This window comes from Eurytemora carolleeae, unplaced genomic scaffold, assembly GCF_000591075.1.
Source record: "Eurytemora carolleeae unplaced genomic scaffold, Eaff_2.0 scaffold419, whole genome shotgun sequence".
Classification (NCBI taxonomy): Eukaryota; Metazoa; Arthropoda; class Copepoda; order Calanoida; family Temoridae; genus Eurytemora; species Eurytemora carolleeae.
The window spans coordinates 95,051-117,799 of NW_019396476.1; the positions used below are offsets into that span (position 1 = coordinate 95,051).

Consider the following 22,749-nt stretch of genomic DNA (forward strand, 5'->3'; position numbering starts at 1 on the left):
TTTGCATAATTTTAGATATTTTTATACAATGAAAATAATTTTATGTTTTGCAGAATAATATGTGCTTTGGAGTTTTGAAGTTTGACTTCTAAGGTAAGTTATTTTTTTATCATCAAGTATTTGTTAAATTCAAATAAATTATCTAATTTCAAGAAATATTATTACCAATCGTTCTATTCGTTAAACTAGCTCGTAATTTAAATAAGAAACCCACTTTAAAACTTAATTTAGTTTGAACAGATTTAAATGGCAGTGGGCGCAATGCGCATGATCGTTTCTCTAGATGAAAGTGACCACAACTTTATAAACTTTTTAACGGAATTGAGCAGGTTTTCTCGTTTTTATTCAAAGTAATTGGCTCTTTACAACAAACTCTGATTTTCTAATCACTATATCCTTGCAACCAAATGTTGTTAGAATTTTAAATTATGAATTCTTTTTGATCATAATCTAAGTTTGAGATATTAAATTTTTACATCATCAGGTTGCAAAGACAGAGGGATTAGAAAATTTAAGTTTGTGGCAAAGACTCATTTTCTTTATACCTGCTAATGTAAGTCCCCCAATCTACATTTTCATGTATAAAACGGAGTTCAGATAAATTATAATTTTTTTATATTTTCTGTACAATGAACAGTGAACACATTTTAAATGAAAATAAAAAAATTCTCACAGTTCTAAAATACAACATCTTATTACACTATCAACACGAATGGCACCCAAAAAAAACTCCATATCTTTGAATTTCTTTTCAACTTTGTTTTCTATTTACCAAACCATGATGGCAGAGTAAGAGTAAAAAAATCAATATACTTTTGAAAGAATTTGTTTAGACCTAGAAACTCCGAGAATTTCCAAAAGTTTTCCAGCATTTTGCTTTTTTCAGACCTAAAAATAAATTTGTTTTAAATCAGTTTCGATTGGAGAAATTATTTAACGAGATATTTCTATTGTCTAGCATGTCTGATTCACAATGGTTCCTAAACTTTACACCTCTGTTAAAAAAACAATTAGGAAAGAGTTGTTATTTTTTCTGTGAATTTCTTCCTTTGTCTATGTAGCATATATGTGCAAGAGTGGCCACAGTTAAAAATAATCACTTTTCCGAAGCGATAAAGAAAGATATCTCAGTCCTCCTTTAATGTTTATTTGTATTATGCTGATACCACAAAAAAGACACCAACCGTTGTTTTCAAACGCTTTGACCGAACCTGAAATCAATTTCCTCATTTTCTCCGACCTCCCTGATTTCTCCGGAGACCTCTTGAATCCTTCCTGGTCCGGATACTACTCCGGATCTGAAAAATTATTGATAATAAACAAATCAAAAGAATTTTTTAATATGGGATCAAGAAAATTAAATCTAACTGTTACACAGCTGGTTCAGTTTCAGTTGCCATAGTATGTTTGCCATAATAATTTTTGTATGGCCCATAAGTTTATAATAAATCACTGTACTGTATCGTACTGTAGACTACCGTACTATTCACTGTACTGTACTTTAATGTAGTGTACTGTTTTTTAAAATGCACTGCTCTGTACTGTACTTTATTGTAATGTACTCTAAGTAATTTAGTTTACTGGACTGTACTGTTCGTTACTTAACTGTATTCTTTTACTGTTCTGTTCTGTATGGATGTTCCGTACAGTACTCTAGTGGATACCTGAAGAGTCCTATGTACATATCTCCATTAAGTGCTACATAAGTTCCATTTCCATCCGGGGAACCATTCTTCCATTCACCAACATACTTCACTCTTCCATTCGAGTAGTAGGCAATACCCTAAACAAATACTTGATTTTCAACTTTGTGCTTCAATTTAAAGGGATTTAAGAAAGGTTTAAGAATTAGATAAAGTATTACACTTAACGTCAAAGGCCAAATATTAAAGTGGTCGTATTCTATATCTTTATGTAACCATTCATTTTTCGGGTGCCATCAATGATCCCCAACGGTTTACTTTAAAATTTTAGGAACAATAACGGATTTTTTATTATCCTTTTCATCTATGAGAACCTTTGGCCGCGGTCTTTCTATTAATTTTCTTAGGGTTTTTCTCCGTAAAGACAAACCCTATGTTTAAACCCGTTCTGTGCTCTCACTGTGAAATGTTTTCTTAGGAGATACTTCAATGTTTCATGAAGAGATTACTTGAAATGGCAAAAGGGTCATATGTTTCTTGCTGAGATTTGGTTATCTTACATCAGTTTTAATATCTGTCAAGTTGTAAGGTTTGATGGTAACTTGACCCAGATTTTCAAGGAATCATATTTGGTATTTTTCTATTTCTTTATTTCTTTATTAGTTTGGGACTCCAGATTTGCCCAGAAACTAAACTTATTCTTTAAACCTGAAATGCAAATTTTTCTTACCTGTCCTTCCTGTTTATCCTCCCTGTAAGTTCCAACATATTTCTCTCCATTGTAAAATGATTCTATTCCTTCCCCATCTCGCATTCCTTTCCTAAGGAATTGATGATAATAATAAGAATACTAATAATAATAATAAGTCTAGTGCTTATCAGCTTGTCGAGGGCTAGGCAAATGACTGACTTCACCTAAGTCTCCTGGAATAGTTCATTTCAGTACTAGCCCAGATAGAGCTGTTAAGATTTGGCTAAGGAGAAGAGGATAGTGTTTGTATACATTCTACTGTGACGTATAAGGACAGCAAAGGAACTGGATTACTGGATTACTGCATTACTGGATTACTGGATTACTGGATTACTGGATTACTGCATTACTGGAATATTTTTCGCTGGGAGATCACTTGTGTGACATTTTTAGCGAGTCAATATATCTTTTTTGTTTCTACTGAAACTAAGTTAAACCAGGGATCTTGGCGCCCCTGACACCTTTACCAGGGATCTCGGCGCCCCTGACACTTATCACATTGAAGAAATATGTTTGTCATACATATTCTTCAAACAAATCAATGAGGTGGCATTTTTAATAACTATTGGCAAACTGTTCCATCTTTTAATAACTCTCATGTTAAAGAAGTTTCTCCTAACATCTAGATTGCACAGTTTTGAGTTGAGGTTCATATTGCATGTCGAAAATCTTGTTTCTCGCTGAGCTGTGTCTACAGACCTTGTACACCATGTACCTTCTTTTACATTATCATGCTTATGGAGAATCCTCCAAGTCTGGATGAAATCCCCTCTTATTCTTCTTTTTTCCAAGGTGGTCAAGTTAACCTCCTTTAGTTGATCAAGGTATGAGGTACTATGGAGTCCTGAAGTCATCTTTAAAACTCGTTTTTGAACACTCTCAAGCAGTTCAATATCTGATTTAAGCCAAGGTGACCAAGCCTGTTTAGAAATTAGGCATTTGATCTATTCCCATTTTACTATATATAATATGTACAATTGCTGCGCGCACGCACGTATGTATGCCTGGATCCTAAGTATAGCTTCAGTAAGGCTTAAACCAACCATGGACGCTGATGTAAACTTACTTTGATTTCTTTCTTAATAAATGACATTCATTTAAACATCCAAACTCTTTTCTACCAAGTAACACCATCTGAATAAAGAATTAAAGAAAACACAGTTTATATAGTGAGAGTAGTTTGAAACCGGTCATTCTAAAGAAAATCAATACAAAGCCTAAACACATTACTCTAGAAGATATCGGACATAAACTTTGTAAAGCCTGATCCAAGTATACTTGTCCCTGTAGGAGAAGGACCTGGGCATTCTACCTAAGAGCTAGTTTGCCTTTTGAGAAGCTGACGCACATTGAAGAGAAGGTTTTAGATCATTTGTTTATAACATTCCAATATCTTTTTCACACTTAGTTACTTCAAGAATCTGACCTTCTGGAGCATGACCTTCCATGGTGTAGCTGAACTTTTTATTCTGTTTACCTAGATGCAAGACTTTGCATTTTAATGCATTAAACTCCATTTGCCACTCTTCTACCGAGATCATTAGGCGGCCAATGACCTCTTGTAATACTAGTCGATCTTCCTTACTATTTACTTCACAACCCACCTTAGTATCCTCTGCAATTTAGACAAGATACTTGCAAGATTATCTACAACAAGATCAAGAACTAGTTATATTGTAAACAAAAAACATTTAGTTAACATTGATGGCTGAGGCCAGCACATACTTTTCTATACATTACTCACTTATAATTAACAATTTATGTTACTGTTTACAGTAAATTAGTTTTTTATACGTTACAACAAAATAAAAGTAAACTTTATTCTACTTCCCTTAGTTCTTTGATTGGAAAATACAAATTAAGAAGATAAAGATAATTAAAATTAATGCTGAGGTTTTTTATTTATTTACAGTTCTTCAATATTTTCGTTTTTTCTTAACTAAATTTTCTATCTAAAAAAATTGTATTTTTGAATTAATCCTCACTTGAATCTTCCAGTATATACATCTCCGTTGACAACTTGAAAAACACCAAATCCATCCTAAATTAATAGAATATATACTGGGATTACCCAAAAGTTATGAGATTTTAAAAAAATCTCGTTTCACAAATTGATTGTTCTCTACTACAGTAGATCACTTACTTTTTTAAACATCATTTAATTACCATTTACAAGCTCATTTTAATACATTATGATGTTGTGTTAAATCTTAAGATGTTTTTAACATAGTTATGGATATTGTACAATGTACATATTACAAACTTGCCCAGATGATTAGTGTGGAGGAAACCGTTTATTATGACTTAAAGATTTAAAAGTGGAAATTATTATAAGAAAGTAGAAAATATAGAGAGAGAACGGAAGTAATTAAAATTGTTTTGAATGGATAAGAATAAAATTATTTAAAAAATATCAGAATAAATTAAAAGCTTGGAAATTAGATTTTTTAAAAGAAATAAATTTTTTAAGAAAATTCGAAGAAAAGACGATTAAATAATTTACAAATTGAGCTTTGCATAAAGAGTTGGACCAGATTGAATATTTAAAGAGACCAGTTAAATTGTTTACCTTGAATCCCTGGGAAAACTGTCCTGTATACTTGTTTCCATTATTATATAGAGCAGTTCCATTCCCTTCTTGGAGTCCTTTAATCCATTCTCCAACATACACTCCAGTTCTGGAGTATAGACTCCCTAGACCTTAATATTGGAGAATATCTGTATACTCCATTCTCCAGCATATACTGGATATTAGACTCCCTTAATAGTGGAGAATATATACTCCTTTCTTCAGCATATACTGGAGTATAGACTCCTTATACCTTAATATTGGAGAATATGTACTCCATTCTTCAACATATACTTAAGTATGGACTCCCTTAATATTGGAGGATATATACTCCATTCTTCAGCATATACTGGAGTATAGACTCCCTAGATCTTAATAATTGAGAATATATACTCCATTCTTCAACGTATACTTGAGTATAGCCTCTCTTAATATTGGAGAATATATACTCCAATCTTCAGCATATACTTGAGTATAGCCTCTCTTAATATTGGAGAATACATAATCAATTCTTCAGCACATACTGGAGTATAGACTCCCTTAATAATGGAGAATATATACTCCAATCTTCAGCATATACTTGAGTATAGACTCCCTAGACCTTAATATTGGAGAATATGTACTCAATTCTTCAACATATACTTGAGTATAGACTCCGTAGACCTTAATTTTGGAGAATATATATTCTATTCTTCAGCAAATACTTCAGTATAGACTCCCTAGACCTTATATTGGAGAACATATATTCCATTTTCTCACATACATTCCAGTTCTGGAGTTTAAAATAAGACAATTTATTAGATACAAAAGGGTCTAATTCATTTAATGAGTTCATAAATTTGAGCGGTGTTTTTTTTATTTTCTTAATTATCTGACCTTGCTGTAGATTTTGTTTCCATTGTCCCAGATATTTATCTCCTTCGGTGTAATAGAATTCATTTTCAGTTCCATACAGCGTTCCATTATTCCATCTAGATATAGTTAATAAGGAACAGATAAATAGAATTCATTTCCAATTCCATACAGCATTCCATTATTCCATCTAGATATATTTAATAAGGAACAGACTAAAAGAATCATTTCCAGTTCCATAAAGCATTCCATTAATCCATCTAGATATAGTTAATAAGGAACAGATTAATAGAATTCATTTACAGTTCCATACAGCATTCCATTAATCCATCTAGATATAGTTAATAAGGAACAGACTAATAGAATCATTTCCAGTTCCATACAGCGTTCCATAAGTAATATTTTTAAGTAGCCAGGATCCAAATTATTTTATTGTATTTAAAAATATGATTGTTTCCTACCTCATTTCGCCCCAACCATCCCTCTCTCCAAACTCATTGATCATCCCTGTTAGTAAATCATTAAAAATTCTCGTGATTACTAGAATTTACGCGCTAAATAATGGCAGAAGCCCAAAATATTTACGCGCATGCCGCATTAAATTACAAGACAGAGAGAGAGACTGTTCTAGTCGAGGTAATCAGCCCCCTAGCCTGTCCTATCCGCAGTGCTCGGGCCCCTAGTCTGTTTTAACCGCAGCGCTCGGCCCAGAAAGTGTCATAACCTAACCTAACTCTAAAATATATACTAATCTTTCTCTTTCTTGTAATTCAACTGCCTAATATATTGACAACCCCCCCCCCCCCATCCCTCCCTAGAATGAAAAAAGGTTTTACACAGTAACAAATATTTGATTTTACGTGGGGGGGGGGGGTCCCGGGAGCATGCACCTCCTAGATGTAATTATCTAAAGGTGTTACGGGGGGGGGGGGGGTCCCGGGAGCATGCACCTGCCAGATGTAATTATCTAAAGGTGTTGATTATTAATGATATATTTCCTGTGTAGTTTCCTTCTTCTAACTCCACATTACAAATTCTTCTCTTTCTACAAAAATTCATATATTTTTTTCACAAAATATATTGACATAAGACTGATTACTAAAACTGATTATTTGCTACAAATTCTGATTTAATAATCCTTTTATCTTGGCAACTTGATGCGGAGACATTTAATATTTTAACTTCAAAATTTTTTAGATTAGAAGAATTTTAGCGCTTTCGAAATGTATTATTTACACAAAAAATGTATAAGGTTTATATTTGCTAATCAGAATTGGATGCATTGAGAGCACAGTTTTGAGAAAAAAATCTATAGAAAAAAGTGTTAAAGAAATATTTCAACCTTGTTTCTATTTCTGTCTCTAGGAAAGGAAAGAGTTCTCTCCATGATTCATCAGTAACATTTCTTTAAAATATATCAGTTAGTAATAGTTTAGATTTACTACTATACTAGCAATAATAGTTTAGATTTACTACAATAGATGTAGTTCAAAAGTAATGTTTATTTTACATGAAAATATGTTCAAATGAAGAATTTCCATGTATTATGTTTTTTACTGAAAAAAATTCTGAATTTTTTAAAACGTTGAGAATATGAATTTTATCTAGATTTTAAGTTAGACAAATTTTTTAATATGATTTAATATAATTTCATATAATTTCATTTTTACTTGACCATCTGTTAATTGTCATCCACCAAGCATATTTAAACCCTCCTTCGCTCCCTAGCCTCATTTATAACTGCTATTTTTCCTGGTGCAAGATTGTGGTTTGGTAGAGAGGGGCAGTAAAAATCCAACCAGTATTATTTCAACTGAATGTTTCAAATTCATGGTCCAGGATTTAACCTGAAACTATCAACTGTGATAATCATCAAATTCACCAAACTTATCAAAATAAAAACATAGCTTTTTAGCGGACATAAATGTTGAATTGAACTGCCTAACAAACCAAGAGACCTCTTTTTAGAGTAAAAACCAAGTTGAAATATTTCCAGTGACCTTCCATTTGAAGAGGATAATGCCCAATTCACTGCGGTACCCTGAAAACCTCATTTGAACATTCATTTGAAAATACAGTCTTTTTAATAGTTAATATTATGTAGGTTTTGTATTAATTTTGTAAAATTTCCACTTAATTTTTTTTTTTGAGAATAAACACCTAAAACAAAAAGTTTTACGTCTAATAAAAATTTGACAGAAAAAAAGAAGTTAATTCAATCATACAAAAATATGTTAATCATAAAAGATTACAATCTAGATTAAGAGACGATGTTTTGCTGAATTACTAATGATACCATTTATATAAAGTATATGGTTGTATTTAATTTCATCACTAGCTTCTAAGTCATAGAGGTAATGTGTTTAAATCACGTAAGATTTTAATTTAACATGATATTTTTCTAGTTTTATGTCACAAAAAAGTCAAAGTTGCGCCTAAGATTGCAAAAGTTGATAGTCATGGTTTATATAGTTTGAACTAAGCATATTATTTCCAGGTTCTGAATCTGATATAAACTGAACTGGTAGAGATTACAGAAGAGAATACAGTTAGATTACACAGGACACAGGTATACAAACACAACACATTCATAATACATCATTCATCACGCATTTTCAGAGATAGGGAAGCCTCCACTTCAAATCTTTATAACTATAAATAGATTTATACTCATATTTTATTCTAAAGTAAATGTTTAAAGAAAATGCATTTATTTGTCATTTTACAACCAGTTCATAAGATAATAACGCTTTTTAATCTTAGTTAAATCTCGGAGGCAGTATGTACAACCAGCCTCCACCAGCGTTCCCTGGAGGTCCTCCACCACCTCCTCCACATGAACGACCTTCAAATTGGAACTCTGGACCTCCAAGACCTCCTCCTGGAAATTCTTACTATTCAGGACTTCCTCATAACCCCCTGGCTCCTAAACCCCCTGGCCCTCCTCCTTCCCGCCCTGGCGGCCCATTTTCAATGCCTCCGATGCCACATCCCTCCGATCCCTCCTACCCTGCCTGGTATAAACAATGGTATGAGATCCATCTACCAGGTTCTCCTGTATTCTCCTCTGCTCCACCTCCTCCTCCTCCTCCTCCAACTACTGATACTCCAGGACCATCTCCAGCTAAAAAACAATGTTTAAATCTAACCTCCCCTCCTCCCCCACCTCCCCCCATCACATCTACTTCACTACTACCCTGGCAGGCCGCTAAAAGCAAGGCTGTTATCTATACAACTCCTCGGCCTCCAACGCCTGATCCCCCAGCTCCTCCTCCAGGTCCACCTCCGTTTGCTACTCCAGTACCTCCTTTTGCTGCTCCAGTACCTCCTTTTACTGTTCAAGGAGGTCCTGAAACAGCTCCTGAGTCCTCGAAGGGGAAGATGCAATGGTTCTATGATGGTGAATCTTGGGTCTATGCCGATAAACAACCAGAGATAAAGAAAACTGAACCCAAACCTGAGGTTAGAACTCTTTCTTTTTAAGAAAAACACAAAATTCCCTCCCTCCCCCTAAAATCTAGATCTTTCTCAATATAGAAAAAAAGACATTAATTTCCCTTTCTCAAACTATAATTATTTCTTACCATCTCCTCCCCCTTAAGTTCTCAACGCTCAACTAGAATTTTATGCACTAAATAGTGAACCATCGGCCGACTTGACAGGCCTTTGCTCTTGATTTGACCTTCTTGGCCGATTTATTTTTTTTAGCTCTGAACCCGAAGATTTCAAAATCTCAGAACAGTTTTTTAAAGGAGTAATTGGCAAAATTCTAATTTGTGCGTCATTTATGTGAATATGTTAAATAATAGATATTTTTACTGGAATTGAAACCGTACGCGCATTTTAAATCCGTGCAATTCCAAACTGATTCTGAATATTGATAAAATATTTGTGTTCTAGTTCGTGTATTCCTATGCTGCTGGGGAGAATCCTGTTGGGCAAGCTCTCCTAAATAATGTCCGCGGAAGATATGGGAAAAGAATTAATGAAAATAAACCCAAGGTAAGGATTATTTTGTCGGTAAATACAGTCTAATATGAAAATACTGAAATAAGAAGTCGCACTAAACTCCAATTTTCTTTTCCATATATTTTTGCAACCTGAGTCCTAATTTAATGAATTTGAGCCGCGTTTTAAATCTGCCAAAAGGTGGTTTTAATTGAGCGCCGACTTAAACCTTGAAACGTTGAATACCATTTTAAGTGGAACCAACCATACTTGAGCCGCGGCACAAATTCTTTAATCTCGGCCTTTGATGGCATAAACCTTGAATATTTCAAATCATTTAGTTTAAAATACCAAAGGTTATATACGACATCAAGATGAAAAGATGCAAGGTTTACGAAAATTAAAGTTTGAGGCAAAAATCAGTTTGATTATTTATATTTTGTATATTTATTATATTTGAATTATGTAGTTGATATAATACTCATAAGTTTCCATCTGTAATCTCTCTTCGTAATGCATAGATAAAAGTGTTATTAAACTATCTGCTACTTATGATTTATGAAACTGATTTAAATCGGTTTGAATGAGTTCAGCTAATTCTTTTTTTATAATATTTCAAAAGTTCGACGGTTATATGAAAAAGAGATAAGGAGAATAGTTAAACTCATTGAAACCGATTTTAATTAGATCGATTTATTAAGAATCTAATATCTATGGCCACATGCTCTTAAACAAACAAACAAGCCCTGACTTCTATAAATGATGGGTGACTGCTTGATTGTTTGTTTATTTGTTTGTTTAACCAAAAATTATAAGAAACAAGCTCTTCATTGATCTAGCCTCTAAGGGACTGTAATCGTAATGTTTAAGTGACCCTCCATGCTAAGATGGCAATGCCAGATTTACAACGGCATTCTGAAAGCTTTGTCTCACAAAATATGAATTATCAATTTTATGATTTTGAAAGCTGATTATTTTCAATTGTGGTTTCTCTAAGAAGTGACCTGCGCATTTCTGCTGCAGAAAAACATAAAGTAGTTATCAGAATAAAACAATTTTAAGCCCCCCCAAAAAACGGCTTTATCTTCTACATTATTAATCAGTTTCAAGGGTACCGTTGTAACTATCTCAGGCATTGCTATCTTTACATGAGGGTTCACTTCAAGTGAGAACACTGAAATCGACTAATAAGAGATTAATTAATTTCGTATTTTCTAAACTAAACATATATCCTCATGTAAAGTTAATATCTCTTTGTAAAGCTTAAATTTATTAAAGATATTCTAAAACATGCAGTTATTGAGTCAATTCATTCCAGTCACACATTTGACTGATTATAATCACCCCTATCAGCTAAGGGTAGGACGGTTAGGACCATTTGGCACTTTTTTGATAAAAATCTTCAGATTTTTTCAGCGCGTGTCTGAAAAGTTTCCATAATAAAAAAGTTTAAAAAAATGAAGAGTAAAAAAATTCTCACTTTCAAATTCATGCACCGCATCTCGTTTTTGTAAATATAAAATCACGCGTGCAAGCAGAAAAAAAAATCATATGTCGATATTGGTACCAAAAAATCCATTTTGAAACACTGAATTCATAAATGTTAAAATCATAAACGTCTGTTAAAAATTGTTTTTAGTGGAAATTTGCCAGAGACCCCCAAAAGAATCGAGTTTTTTTGCCCTAGATTAAAAAATTTTCTAAATTTCTAAAAATCAACAACTTGTCATTATTCAGTGGTTAGAGGCACAACTTTAGATTAAAAAATTAAATTGGAAAATCGACCTCCCTTAGTAATTATGATTTTTTTTAAATGCTTGAAGTTAAAATTAACATTTTTTGCTGCGTGTTGGTAATTTATGAAAAAAATTAATTTTGTCCCCAGGGTTTTGCGTAACATGTCCTTGACTTTTGCTTTTAGAAAATGCTTTTGGGTAAAGTTAAAATCAAAGTTAAAGTTGGAAAATTAGCTTATATTTAAAAGTGTTTGATATTTTATTTTATTCATACATTTTTAGTATGCAAACTTTTAATTTTCCAACTTTTAATAGCTAAATATGGTTTAATTACTCAAAAAATGTATGAAAAAATTAAAATTTCTTTTAACTTATGAACCGTTTACATTATGTACGCATTATCGGTAAATAAAGGTAATTTTTAATGCCTCCAACATTGTGATCAATAAATAGGCAATTTTTGCAAATAACTTTAAATCAATATTTTAATTATCATTAGTTTTGTTCATGTAAAATAAAATGCTCATCAAAATAAAATTACAAAATTAGCTTACCTAAAAGTGTATGAAACATTATTCATACATTTTCAGTGATCAAGAGCAAATTTTGAATTTTCCATCTTTTTTTAGCTTATTAAAAGTAAGCTAAGAAGGTTTTAGATATTTCTCAAAATTTTATGAATCTAAAGCAAACTAAAAAACCTCCCATTGCCCTCTTGATGTCTTCCTGCTTCGTCTTATTTTTTTTTCGCTTTCTAAATTATTCTGTGTATTTATAAAGGGACTGTTAAGGAAAAATTAAAGGGGGTATAAACATTTTCCAACATTTTTAGTAATCAATTCAACAAATTTAGAAAAAATAACTTAACACTTTCATTCTTTCCCTTTTTAGTAAGTTTGTTCATGTAAAGTAAAATGCTCATACAACTACAAAATTAGCTTACCTAAAAATGTATGAGACCTTAATTCATACATTTTCAGTGATCAAGAGCAAATTTTGGTCGTTATGTTACACCTCAATTGTTATTCAAAATTCAGCAAATTTTTTAGTAAAATTGCTCAATTAGATTTAATTGCAAAATTAGCTTACCTAAAAATGTATGAAACCTTTATTCATACATTTTCAGTGATCAAAAGCAAATTTTGTCAATTAACATGAATCCTGCTCAGCTCTTGACGCCATAGATGTTGAAAGGGCTGAGTAGTTGAGCTCAAACCGGTTTTATAGCTGTGTACTGAGTGTACAGTGTACATGCTGGCGGTATAGGTTTCAACGGTGCACACTTCAACAACTTCTGACGTAGGTCAAGTCTATCTGTAGAAGCTTATTGATCAATTTAATCAACATTTTTCACAACAAGAAATTTGAATTTACGAGAATTTTTATTTTTTTCTTCCCCATCTTCCCTGTTAATTTTTTCCTTTTCTTCCGAATCTTCATTTTTTTTTACTTCTCAGAGCTCTTATGTATGTACAGTGTACGCAAAAATACGCAATATTAGTTCCTTTCAGCCAAGGATAATACGAAGAGGGAGGGCTAGTAAAAAAGTAGACACAATATATTGTAACGTGGTTTGACAGCTCATAAATTAGTATATTGAGAACAAAAAACTGCGTGATAGGAAGACAATTTCATATGCTTTACCGGTAACTTTTAAATCAACTTTTTAATACCCCCCTTTTTTAAAAAAAATTTTGATACATTTTTACTTTGTTCAAGTAAACTATTCTATCATATAATACACACGTCCATATTACAAGTGTTAATAAATTATTTATGTAATTTTCTTAAGTGGACTCATCATACACTCCCTCTTAATACTGTCGTGTAAGCTTCAAGGGGTGAAAAATAGAGATGAAAACGTTTCTTAAAAAATATCTATATTTTATAGGATTGATACATATTGTATTATAAATGTTTTACACTGAAAGCAGTATTGATTAAAGCTTTTTTAATAAAACTTTTTTAGTTAAGAGCAAAAGTGAGATTTTAAAGTATTTTTTATTATATGATATAATTATACTTAAATGGAATACATACGTAATTTCAAGTGACCCTCCATTTATAGAGTGGCATGTCCGATGTACCTTTGAAACCTTCATTGCTCCATCGTTTCAGAAGCTAGAAATGCATGAGTTACTTTTGCAGAGAAACCCAGTTTTTAAAATGGGAAACATGGACATTTAATGCAATACTTGATCAGACAAAGCTTTGAAGGTTATTGTTGTGAATCAGAATATAATTTGTTTCTTATCTTAATCTTTTGTTTGGGTGAGTGCAATGCAAGCAGATGTAGATTAAATGAGCCCCCCCCCCCCGTACGCCCTGACATCACATGAAACTTCTGGTTTCAACAAACTAAACAAAATAGTTCCTAAGCTGTTAAACATCGTTACAATTTATTTTGCGTACTCTTGTACTTTCACCTCATCCATCTCTTTGCTTTCACTACAGTACAAGTTTAAGTACACTGTACATAAACTGTTGACCCTGTTTAACGCTATTTACTGTTTTAGGCAGTGCCGGTACGGTGTGAGGTCTGCTCGCTGACGGTCACATGCCAAGCTACGTATGAAACGCACATGGCCGGAAAACCGCATAAGAAACGTGTTGTACAGGTCCTGATCGTTATTTGTTCTAGAGAACAGTTCTTATTTTAATTATTTTAATTCTTCAATTGTTTTTATTGTTACTAAACAATTAAAGAATTATAACTAATCTATGTTATAATCTAAAATTCCAAAATTGATTTATTTATTCAAATTTTAACGTTGACAGTTCCTTAAAATGTCAAAGACTTTTTTCTAAAAAAAATTTGTTTGTTTAGATGGAAAAATTAAAGAAAGAGGAAGAAAAAAAGGAAGCTGCCCGATTGGTAAATTATTTATTTAAACCATGATATATTAGGCTAAAAATTAGAAGTTTAGTTTTTGTATTTGATTTGCAAGTGATATTAAAATGGTTTTTTATGTTAATTATTTTTCAGGCTCAAGTTGAATTGGCTAAACTTAAAACAGAAGCGATGTTAGCTGGTAAATCAATTAAGGTACAATATTTCACCATGTTTAAGAATTTAAACACTCAAAATGACGTTATTTTATATTGATTTTATTATTTTAAATGGCATATTTTGCATTATGGCCCAAAAAGGCTCTTATTTTATTTTGGGTCAGATACTCAAAATGGCGTTTATTTGATCTTGGTTTTATTATTCTCAATGGCATATAATATTTGATCTTGGTTTTATTATTCTAAAATGGCATACAATATTTGATCTTGGTTTTATTATTCTTAATGGCGTAGAATATTTGATCTTGGTTTTATTATTCTCAATGGCGTACAATATTTGATCTTGGTTTTATTATTCTCAATGGCGTATAATCTTTGATCTTGGTTTTATTATTCTCAATGGCGTATAATCTTTGATCTTGGTTTTATTATTCTCAATGACATATAATATTTGATCTTGGTTTTATTATTCTCAATGGCGTATAATATTTGATCTTGGTTTTATTATTCTCAATGACATATAATATTTGATCTTGGTTTTATTATTCTCAATGGCGTATAATATTTGATCTTGGTTTATTTATTTTAATGTCATGTATTTCATTTGGTTTCTTTATTCTAAATGGCGTATATTACATATTGGTTAAAAATCAAAATGGCGTTTATTTCATCTGGGGTTAGGTTAGATCAAGGAGAATTGAATAGAAGGAGGGGGCGATAGGGTTCCCGTACACTTTGCTGTGACGTTTTTTGACTGCTGAAGAACTAGATTTTGCGTAACAACAACAACAAAGGCAGGCGATCTAATGTAAACAAACATGAGTTAGTATACGGTGAATCTATCATCTAACGCTGCAGAGATGCGCCAGATGTCTGTTTATCATTTGTGCTATTGTTTACAATCTTTATTATTGTTGTTACGCAAAAACTATTTCTTCAGCAGGCCAAAATTCTCCTTGGGTTAGATACTTAAAATTCCCTATATTTTATTTTTGTTAGATAATTAATATGGTGCAAATTTCATCTTTATTTCATTCTTCAAAATGGTATATTTTTCATCTTGGGTTAGATATTCAGAATGACCTATTTTTCATCTTAGTTTCATTCTTCAAAATGACATATTTTTCATCTTGAAACTCCAGGCTGCTTAGTGAAGCCTAAAGCTTTCCCTAAAATTCATGATTTGATTTGATTTGATTTGAATTGAGTTGATTTGATTTGATTTGATTTGATTTGATTTGATTTGATTTGATTTGATTTGATTTGATTTGATTTGATTTGATTTGATTTGATTTGATTTGATTTGGGTTAGATATTAAAAATGGCATATTTTTCATTTTGGGTAAGATATTCAAAATGGAGACTATTTTATCGCTGTCTTTTGAATTAGGAGTTGCCGGTAGTAACTGTGCAGCAGACTATAAAAGAGGAACCAACAAACCCAGAAGATTTACTGGAAGTTCAACCTAAGTAGGTTTCTAAAAATTAATAAAAAAAGCAAATAAAATTATTTTCATAGTGTTAGATTAGCTAATCAAATAAATTTTCAGCGGAGACTTTTTATGCACAATCTGCGGGTCACGGATGAATTCAAAGGAATGCGCTAACTCGCATTTGACAGGTAAAAGAATTCTAGAATCTAGATAATATCGTTAGAAATAGGGTTTCCAACACAGGGTTATGACTGACTAGACTTCTTTCAGAGACGGCTTTTCTTAACTCAAACGTACCTACTTTTTTACTAGATTATTAGACCTTATGTCTAATTAAATGATATATGGTGGGGGTTGAAATGTATTGAAAACGTATTACGGAATATATGGGGACGTTATTAAATTGGGGAGTTGATTTCTGGACAGTTGGTATAGATGAATCCTAGAACCCTGAGCTTCTCTGGTGCAGAACTGTTGAGGGATGCTGCTGTAGGGGTGCTGCTAGAAGCTGGTATAGATGAATCCTAGAATCCTGAGCTTCTCTGGTGCAGAACTGTTAAGGGATCCTGCTAGAAGCTGGTATAGATGAATCCTTGATCCTGGAGCTTTCTGGTTCAGGACTGTTAAAGGTTGCTGCTGTAGGGGAGCAGCTAGAAGCTCCTTAAAATAAATCCAAATTTGGAAAGCTGTTTAATGTCAATAAAATTCCCTTTTTGTTGGTACAGAGTTGATTTGTACACTCTTGAGCTGGGCAAGGGTCGGCATCAACTGCTGATATCATCTTTTCAAGATTCCATAGTTAGATTTTAAGACGTAGTCTTAACCTTGAGCCTATAGGTAAAAATGCGCACACAGGATGTTCACAAAAATACAAGCATATAAATGCATTTAAAAAATTTTATCATAAAAGCACAAATATCAATTTTAAAGGGGTTTTTGCATTCGATTGTGATTTTTTTAAAAAAAGGAGTTTTAGTTTATGTAAACACCCGGCAGAGTTGCTATATATATATATGGATGATTGATTCCAACCATGATTACATTTGTTGATTGACATTTGTTAAGATTAATATTTTATTATTCTTTGTTAAAAAAGCGTACTTTAAACTCCCTTACAAGATATACCGTCATATGTTGTTAGATATACACAATACACCTAAAAAACTATATTCAATACCTATTTTGTGACTAATTTCGAAGAGCCGGCCTAAATTTGTCTTATGTTTTATATTCAAGACACAAAATACATATAATAATTTATTTAAATTTTAAAAATTCATTTTTATTGAAAGTAAAAGCGAGGAAACAAATGGGAAACGCTGAACTTAAAAAAAGGACAAGATATATACTGTTTATTTAGTAAAGATTCCAAGGGTGCCTCTGTAAATCGGGCAAGGTCATCTTTGCATGGAGGGTCACTTAAATTTACGCTCACACTGCCATTTGATAATTTTATTATCAAACTGTTATTGTTACCAACTAACATTAATCTTCAGAAATAAAGTAGCTTGTTTTTTTTTTAATTCAGCTATGTCCGCCATTAGATTCAAAAGTTGTTGATTTTAGTGATAAGTTTAACATTTTTCAATTTTTTAATTTTCAGGAGCCAAGCATAGGAAAAAGTTTGCACAGATGAAGAAACGAGGAGGTATGCGACCAACCCCTTGCGGCAGGGGAGTCTCGGTTGTAAAGTAAGTCACATTAATGACACAATTTCCGAGAAATGTGTATTTAAAAAAAATTTCAGTCTTCAATTTTTTAGACTTGATGAGAAAAAACGCCAGATTTTTAAGATCGATGCATATATTGTTAATTAAAAGAAACTGGGTTACCCAAAACTTATTTTTTTTTGGGGGGGGGGGGCACTTTAAACTTGCAAGTTTCCTTTTTCTAATACTACTAAATAAAAAATCAGAAAGGTTCAAAATTACTTCTGTAATTTCCTAAAAGATCTGAACATTTATCTAAAAAGTTAGTACAATTTTTTTTCAAATATTTAGACCAGCTACTGCTCCGATATCTTTAACTAATGTAGTTAAACCCAGCCTTATCAAACAAGAAGTTCAGGTAATTCCAATCCATGCTTGTTTAGGAACCCAGCTCTGCCTGGAAACTAATTTTTCCCTATTCAAGTCAAACCTGCTCAACTCAGAATAGCTTCACTTTCCCTAAAACGACCAACTTACTCAACTTAAAACAACGAAGCTTAGGACATACCCGTGGTTCTACCTGGTTCATCAATAAAAATTTGAGGCAATTCGGTCAAGGGGTTCATGAGTTATGATCGGACAAACAAAGAAACTGGACTATTTTGATTTTACAATTTTACAATTAGTTTACATTGAAAAAAATAATATATGTTTTTATTATTAATATTGTAATTTGTACTTTTACACATTTATGATTTAAAAAAAAAATTAGGTGAAAACTGAGAAGACAGAGATAGAAGAAGAAGCTCAGGAAGAATATGATCGAGCTTTTGCTGAAGCGATGGCGGCCAGTGCAGACATAGAGGTACACAAATATTATTCATGTCCCATTCTTTAAAAGTTTAAAAATCCCTTTATTATTACCCCTCAACCCCCGATTTATGTAATTAGTTTATTAAATTATTAAATTATTATAACCTATATACATATGATAATCATTATTAAGTAATCAATTATTTAGACAGCTAAGAAATCTGCCGAGGCTGCCAAGGAAGCTGTTCTTGCTGGATCAGCTGATTTATATGATACAGCTGACCCTGAGAAACCAACATGGCCGCCACGTGGAATTCTTATCTTAAAAAAACCAGTAGGTTTTAACCCAGGAATATACAGGTAATTAAATCTAATTAAAACCATCCTTGAAATTTCCCCTTCATTTTGACAAACATTCTTTTTGTTAAATCTAAATTATGATTATTAACTAAAAGGATCATTTAAACATGATTGCTTAACAAAATTAGGACAGAATATCTATGCGGAACATTCAACCCAGAGCTATTGAAATAGCACTTAAACATGTAATAAACACAATTTACAAGCTCTAATATTTAGATGTGAGCTGTGTAAAGTTAATTTATCCAATGAAGAAATAATGCAGTTTCATCTCAGCTCCCCTGGACATAAGGTAGGATTAGTTTTCTCACAACCGCATTAAAATATTTAAAATTATAGCTTCTTTATCTGAAGATTTTTTTTAATCATTATTGATGAATAGTGAGCATTAGATGAAACACTTCTTTTTAACTTGAACTGGTGGACAAGAGTGAGAAGTGGTTGAACTAAGTCAATGTGGTTTAACTTTTTCTCCCTATTAAATATAAGACCTAATTAAATTTATATGATGAAGTATTTGAACCGCAGAGACAAAGTTGGAATACTTTTCATTAAATCAGGTCAAGAGATTCAGCTTGCATATTTTGCCACACTAATCTGTGTGTTCTGTGTAATTCAACGGAAATACAAAGAATGAGACTTTAAATACGACCGGAAACTCTTAAAATAGGATAATTTCTAGGTTTAATTAAGTCTTGGTATAGTCTGAAGGCTTACTAAATGCATTGACAAAGAAAGAAACAAGTTAGTAGTTGCAGGAAATCATGGATGTTAAGGGAAAACATTGTAAAAATTCCGTCTAGTCGTCTTATCCGTTTTAAGTTTCTCTGTAGTATTTAAAAGATTTCAAAGTTTTAAATATTGCAGGTTGAAGTTGCCAAGGAGAACAGTTTAAGCGTGCCTAACCGTGGCAAGGTTTACCAAGGTAGATCAGGTGCAGGAAACTTCTTGAAAGCACAACGTGGTCGCCGCGGTCTAATCTCTACTGGAGAAATGATGCCGGAAAAACTAACAAAAGCGCAGCGCCGCGAAGAATCTAATGATATTGCGGCATCTATTCAGAACCATCTTGCTAAACAAACTGGTGAAGTTAAGGTTCTACCTTTACTCATGAGCTTTGTCAGGGGAGAGACCATTCAACCAGAACCATTTTCTGTTAAAACACAACCGAAATAAAAAAAAATTTATTTGGGAAAAAATATTGATTTCCATTGATGTGACAATTGCGTTTGATTTATGTTTGTAATTGTTATTTATTTGACACAAAATAAAGTCATATTATTAACTCAAGGCTAAAATATTTTTAACCTGTTTTTTTGTATTATGATTGTCGTTCCGTTCTCGTACCGTTCCGTTCCGTTCTGGGTATAGAAGAACGGTCTTCCCGTTCTGTTCCGTTCTTGGCGTTCTTAGTTGAAGAACGGTTGAAGCTTGTTCTGTTCTTAATCAAGAACTATCCAACCCCCGTTGCGTTCTTAGTAACAAACAATTCCATCCAAGACAAAAGTTTTATTTAAAAGAGTTGGTTAAAAAGTAAAAAAAAATTACGATTTTTTAATAAAAAAGTTCCTCACGGCCGTAAATAATACTTCAAATTATATATTTTAAATTTAGAGTGAAAAGAATAAGCTTAGATACTTTCTGGGCTGAGCAATTTATAATTTTGTGAGAGCGGGAGTACTAATATCCTTAATATGTACGATATATACAGAAGTTAACTGAAACCGGCTGTGTGGTCTGAGTGTTGTTAGTTTAGCAGAGACTGGGGAAGGGGGGGAGGGTGGGTTTAAAGTGGGGGGAGGGGAGGTTGGTCAGGTGATTAAATAAAAAATCTTTAACTATTTCTAGAGGATTTAGAACACATTCATAATTTAAAATGCGTTCCCAACTTAGAACAAGTTCTTGATAATAAGAGCGCCTTCACAATTTTAACCGTTCTTTTCAAGCAATTCCCGTTCCGTTCTTTTACTAATTGTTCCAATATTTTTAAGAACGCTTTCTAAGCGTTCGTTTTTTTTCGGAACGATGGGATCGTTCCATTCGTTCTCGGGAAAGAACGATCGTTCCACCAGGAACGTGCCCAGCCCTAGCTATAATTGTTATATGTTCTTTAATTGGCTCAGGAATGCTATGCTAGATATGTTTCTAGGTCTCAAAATATTTTAGTTTTTTGACAAGGATGTTTTTGCTCACTTTTATGTTAACATACAAGAAAATTATCTTCAAAGCTAAGGAATTTAATGTTAGATATGGTGTCCCACGAAACATGACAGCTTAGCGTCTTGCTAAGCTGATCATGTTTCGTCTTTCCCGTTTCAAATGGACATAAAAAATAGTTCAAATGTCGACATAAAAATAGTTGAAATTTACATAAAAGTAGTTCAATGGACATAAAAATATATAGTTGAAATGAACAAAAAAAAATAGTTGAAATGAACAATTAATATTTGAAATCCACGATTTTTTTTTTAAAAAATCCGGGAAATTTTTTGTTTTTTTATTGTATACAACAGATGTTTAAATTAAAATAGAAAATTGGAGCAGCTTAGTATTAATTTAAAAACATGAACAGTAAAAACAGCGTAAACGAAAAAAAAATCGGTTTAGATCCACTGGTTTATTCTTAAAACATGTCTTAAAATTTACATTACTTGTTAAACAGAATTATCATTAAGCTACCTCCCCACCTGTCCACCATCAATCGGGGATACATGTCTCCCATCCTGTTTCTTAAATATATTGATATTTAATTAAGTTATCAAGTTTAATCTTTTAAGTTTAAAGTAGGATTGAATATTGAATTTTTTAAAAATACTTAGGTCTATACCCTAGCCACTAACGCTCGGCCCAGAAATATTCAACCTCTGTTTGCCAAGTTTTGAATCTCATTTGGGTAATATTTCCTAGAGAGAACGATTTCGGGGCCCCCCACCCTCCCTCCCTCCCTCCTATTAGTTTTGCATGGTAACCCTAAATTTACACTTTGTTGAAAATTGTTGAAATAAAAGGTCAATCTTGGTTGCAGCGCTCGGCCTCCTGCAAGCCTGTCCTATAGCCTATTCGGCCCGAAATGTCTTTCTAACTTAACCCTATAAATATACACCCATTTCGTTGAAAATTCTTGAAATATAAGGTTTCTGGCCACAGCGCGTTGAAATTATCTTAACCTGACCTAACCCTCAAATAGTACACAACACATATTTTTTGGTTAAAATAGTTTAAATTTTGGCCATGTACTTAAAATTGATAGGAGGGGGGAAATGTTGAAATAGAAGGTCTGCAGACTGTCCCGGCGGCAGCGTTCGGCCTCCTAGCCTGTCTTAGCCGAAGCGATCGGCTCAGAATGTCTTTCAATTACCTATAATAAAACCCTAAATATACATCACATATTGTTGAAATTGAAGGTCTGTCCTGGCCGAGCGCTCGCGCTAGAAACCAGCGACATCGTGCGACCAGTCCCATTAGGTCGATATAGGTCAGGTTAGGTCGGGTTACGTCAGATTACCAAACTGGTGGAAACATGACCAGTCCCCCAGGTCGTGTTTGGTCAGTTTAGGTCGGGTTAGGTCGAGTTACCTAACTGGTTTCATACTGGTCTTAACCTGACCAATCCACTTATAAGGTCAGATTTGGTCGAGATTGGTTGAGTTATGTCAGGAGACCTAACTGGTTGGAACATGACCAGCCCCCCTAGGTCATGTTTGGTCAGGTTAGGAAATTTTTTTTGGAACCATTTGGTTCCGTAATTGGCTTCTGTATTAGTAAAGAATGATAAACCATTAAAACTATTGGAAATAAATGATGGAACTTTTTAAAAACAATTTCAGAATAAATCTAGCCTTTAGATGCTAGATGTGAGACATGCTTTCATTCCATATGGAATTCATCCTGCATTTTATTTGAACTTCGGTTGATAAAGGTTCTGTCGTTAATTTCCAAAGGTTTTTATGGTTTATTATTTTTAACGTCTTCAGGATAAATTCCGT

The 22,749-nt window shown here is 32.8% G+C and overlaps 2 protein-coding genes across 5 annotated transcripts; one reads left to right on the top strand and one right to left on the bottom strand.

Moving 5' to 3' along the window:
- The first annotated feature begins 24 nt into the window (after positions 1-24).
- LOC111703963 (serine/arginine repetitive matrix protein 1) lies at positions 25-20,053 on the top strand. 3 transcript variants are annotated; one of them, XM_023476061.1, is made up of 16 exons: positions 52-93; positions 8,075-8,169; positions 8,313-8,384; positions 8,579-9,277; positions 9,716-9,817; positions 14,016-14,117; positions 14,327-14,374; positions 14,486-14,545; positions 15,899-15,978; positions 16,059-16,129; positions 17,545-17,632; positions 17,942-18,008; positions 18,363-18,455; positions 18,612-18,763; positions 18,983-19,055; positions 19,631-20,053. In XM_023476061.1, the coding sequence occupies exons 4-16, from the start codon at positions 8,597-8,599 to the stop codon at positions 19,937-19,939; spliced, it is 1,926 nt and encodes a 641-aa protein (XP_023331829.1). In that variant the 5' UTR covers positions 52-93; positions 8,075-8,169; positions 8,313-8,384; positions 8,579-8,596; the 3' UTR covers positions 19,940-20,053. The 3 variants fall into 3 exon arrangements, with proteins under 3 accessions (XP_023331828.1, XP_023331829.1, XP_023331830.1); XM_023476060.1 differs by lacking the exon at positions 8,075-8,169 and having other exon boundaries at positions 25-93; XM_023476062.1 differs by lacking the exons at positions 52-93; positions 8,075-8,169 and adding an exon at positions 245-329.
- LOC111703966 (phosphatidylinositol 4-phosphate 5-kinase 5) lies at positions 469-21,689 on the bottom strand. Of its 2 annotated transcripts, XM_023476067.1 has the most exons (12): positions 21,451-21,689; positions 7,568-7,662; positions 7,158-7,220; positions 6,814-6,860; positions 6,277-6,322; positions 5,840-5,934; positions 4,964-5,094; positions 4,380-4,435; positions 2,374-2,464; positions 1,665-1,783; positions 1,212-1,298; positions 469-888 (listed from the first exon to the last, which is right to left on the bottom strand). In XM_023476067.1, exons 2-12 carry the CDS (start codon positions 7,645-7,647, stop codon positions 765-767), a joined length of 939 nt encoding a protein of 312 aa, XP_023331835.1. In that variant the 5' UTR covers positions 7,648-7,662; positions 21,451-21,689; the 3' UTR covers positions 469-764. The 2 variants fall into 2 exon arrangements, with proteins under 2 accessions (XP_023331835.1, XP_023331834.1); XM_023476066.1 differs by lacking the exon at positions 21,451-21,689 and having other exon boundaries at positions 7,568-8,024.
- Between the last annotated feature and the right edge of the window lie 1,060 nt (positions 21,690-22,749).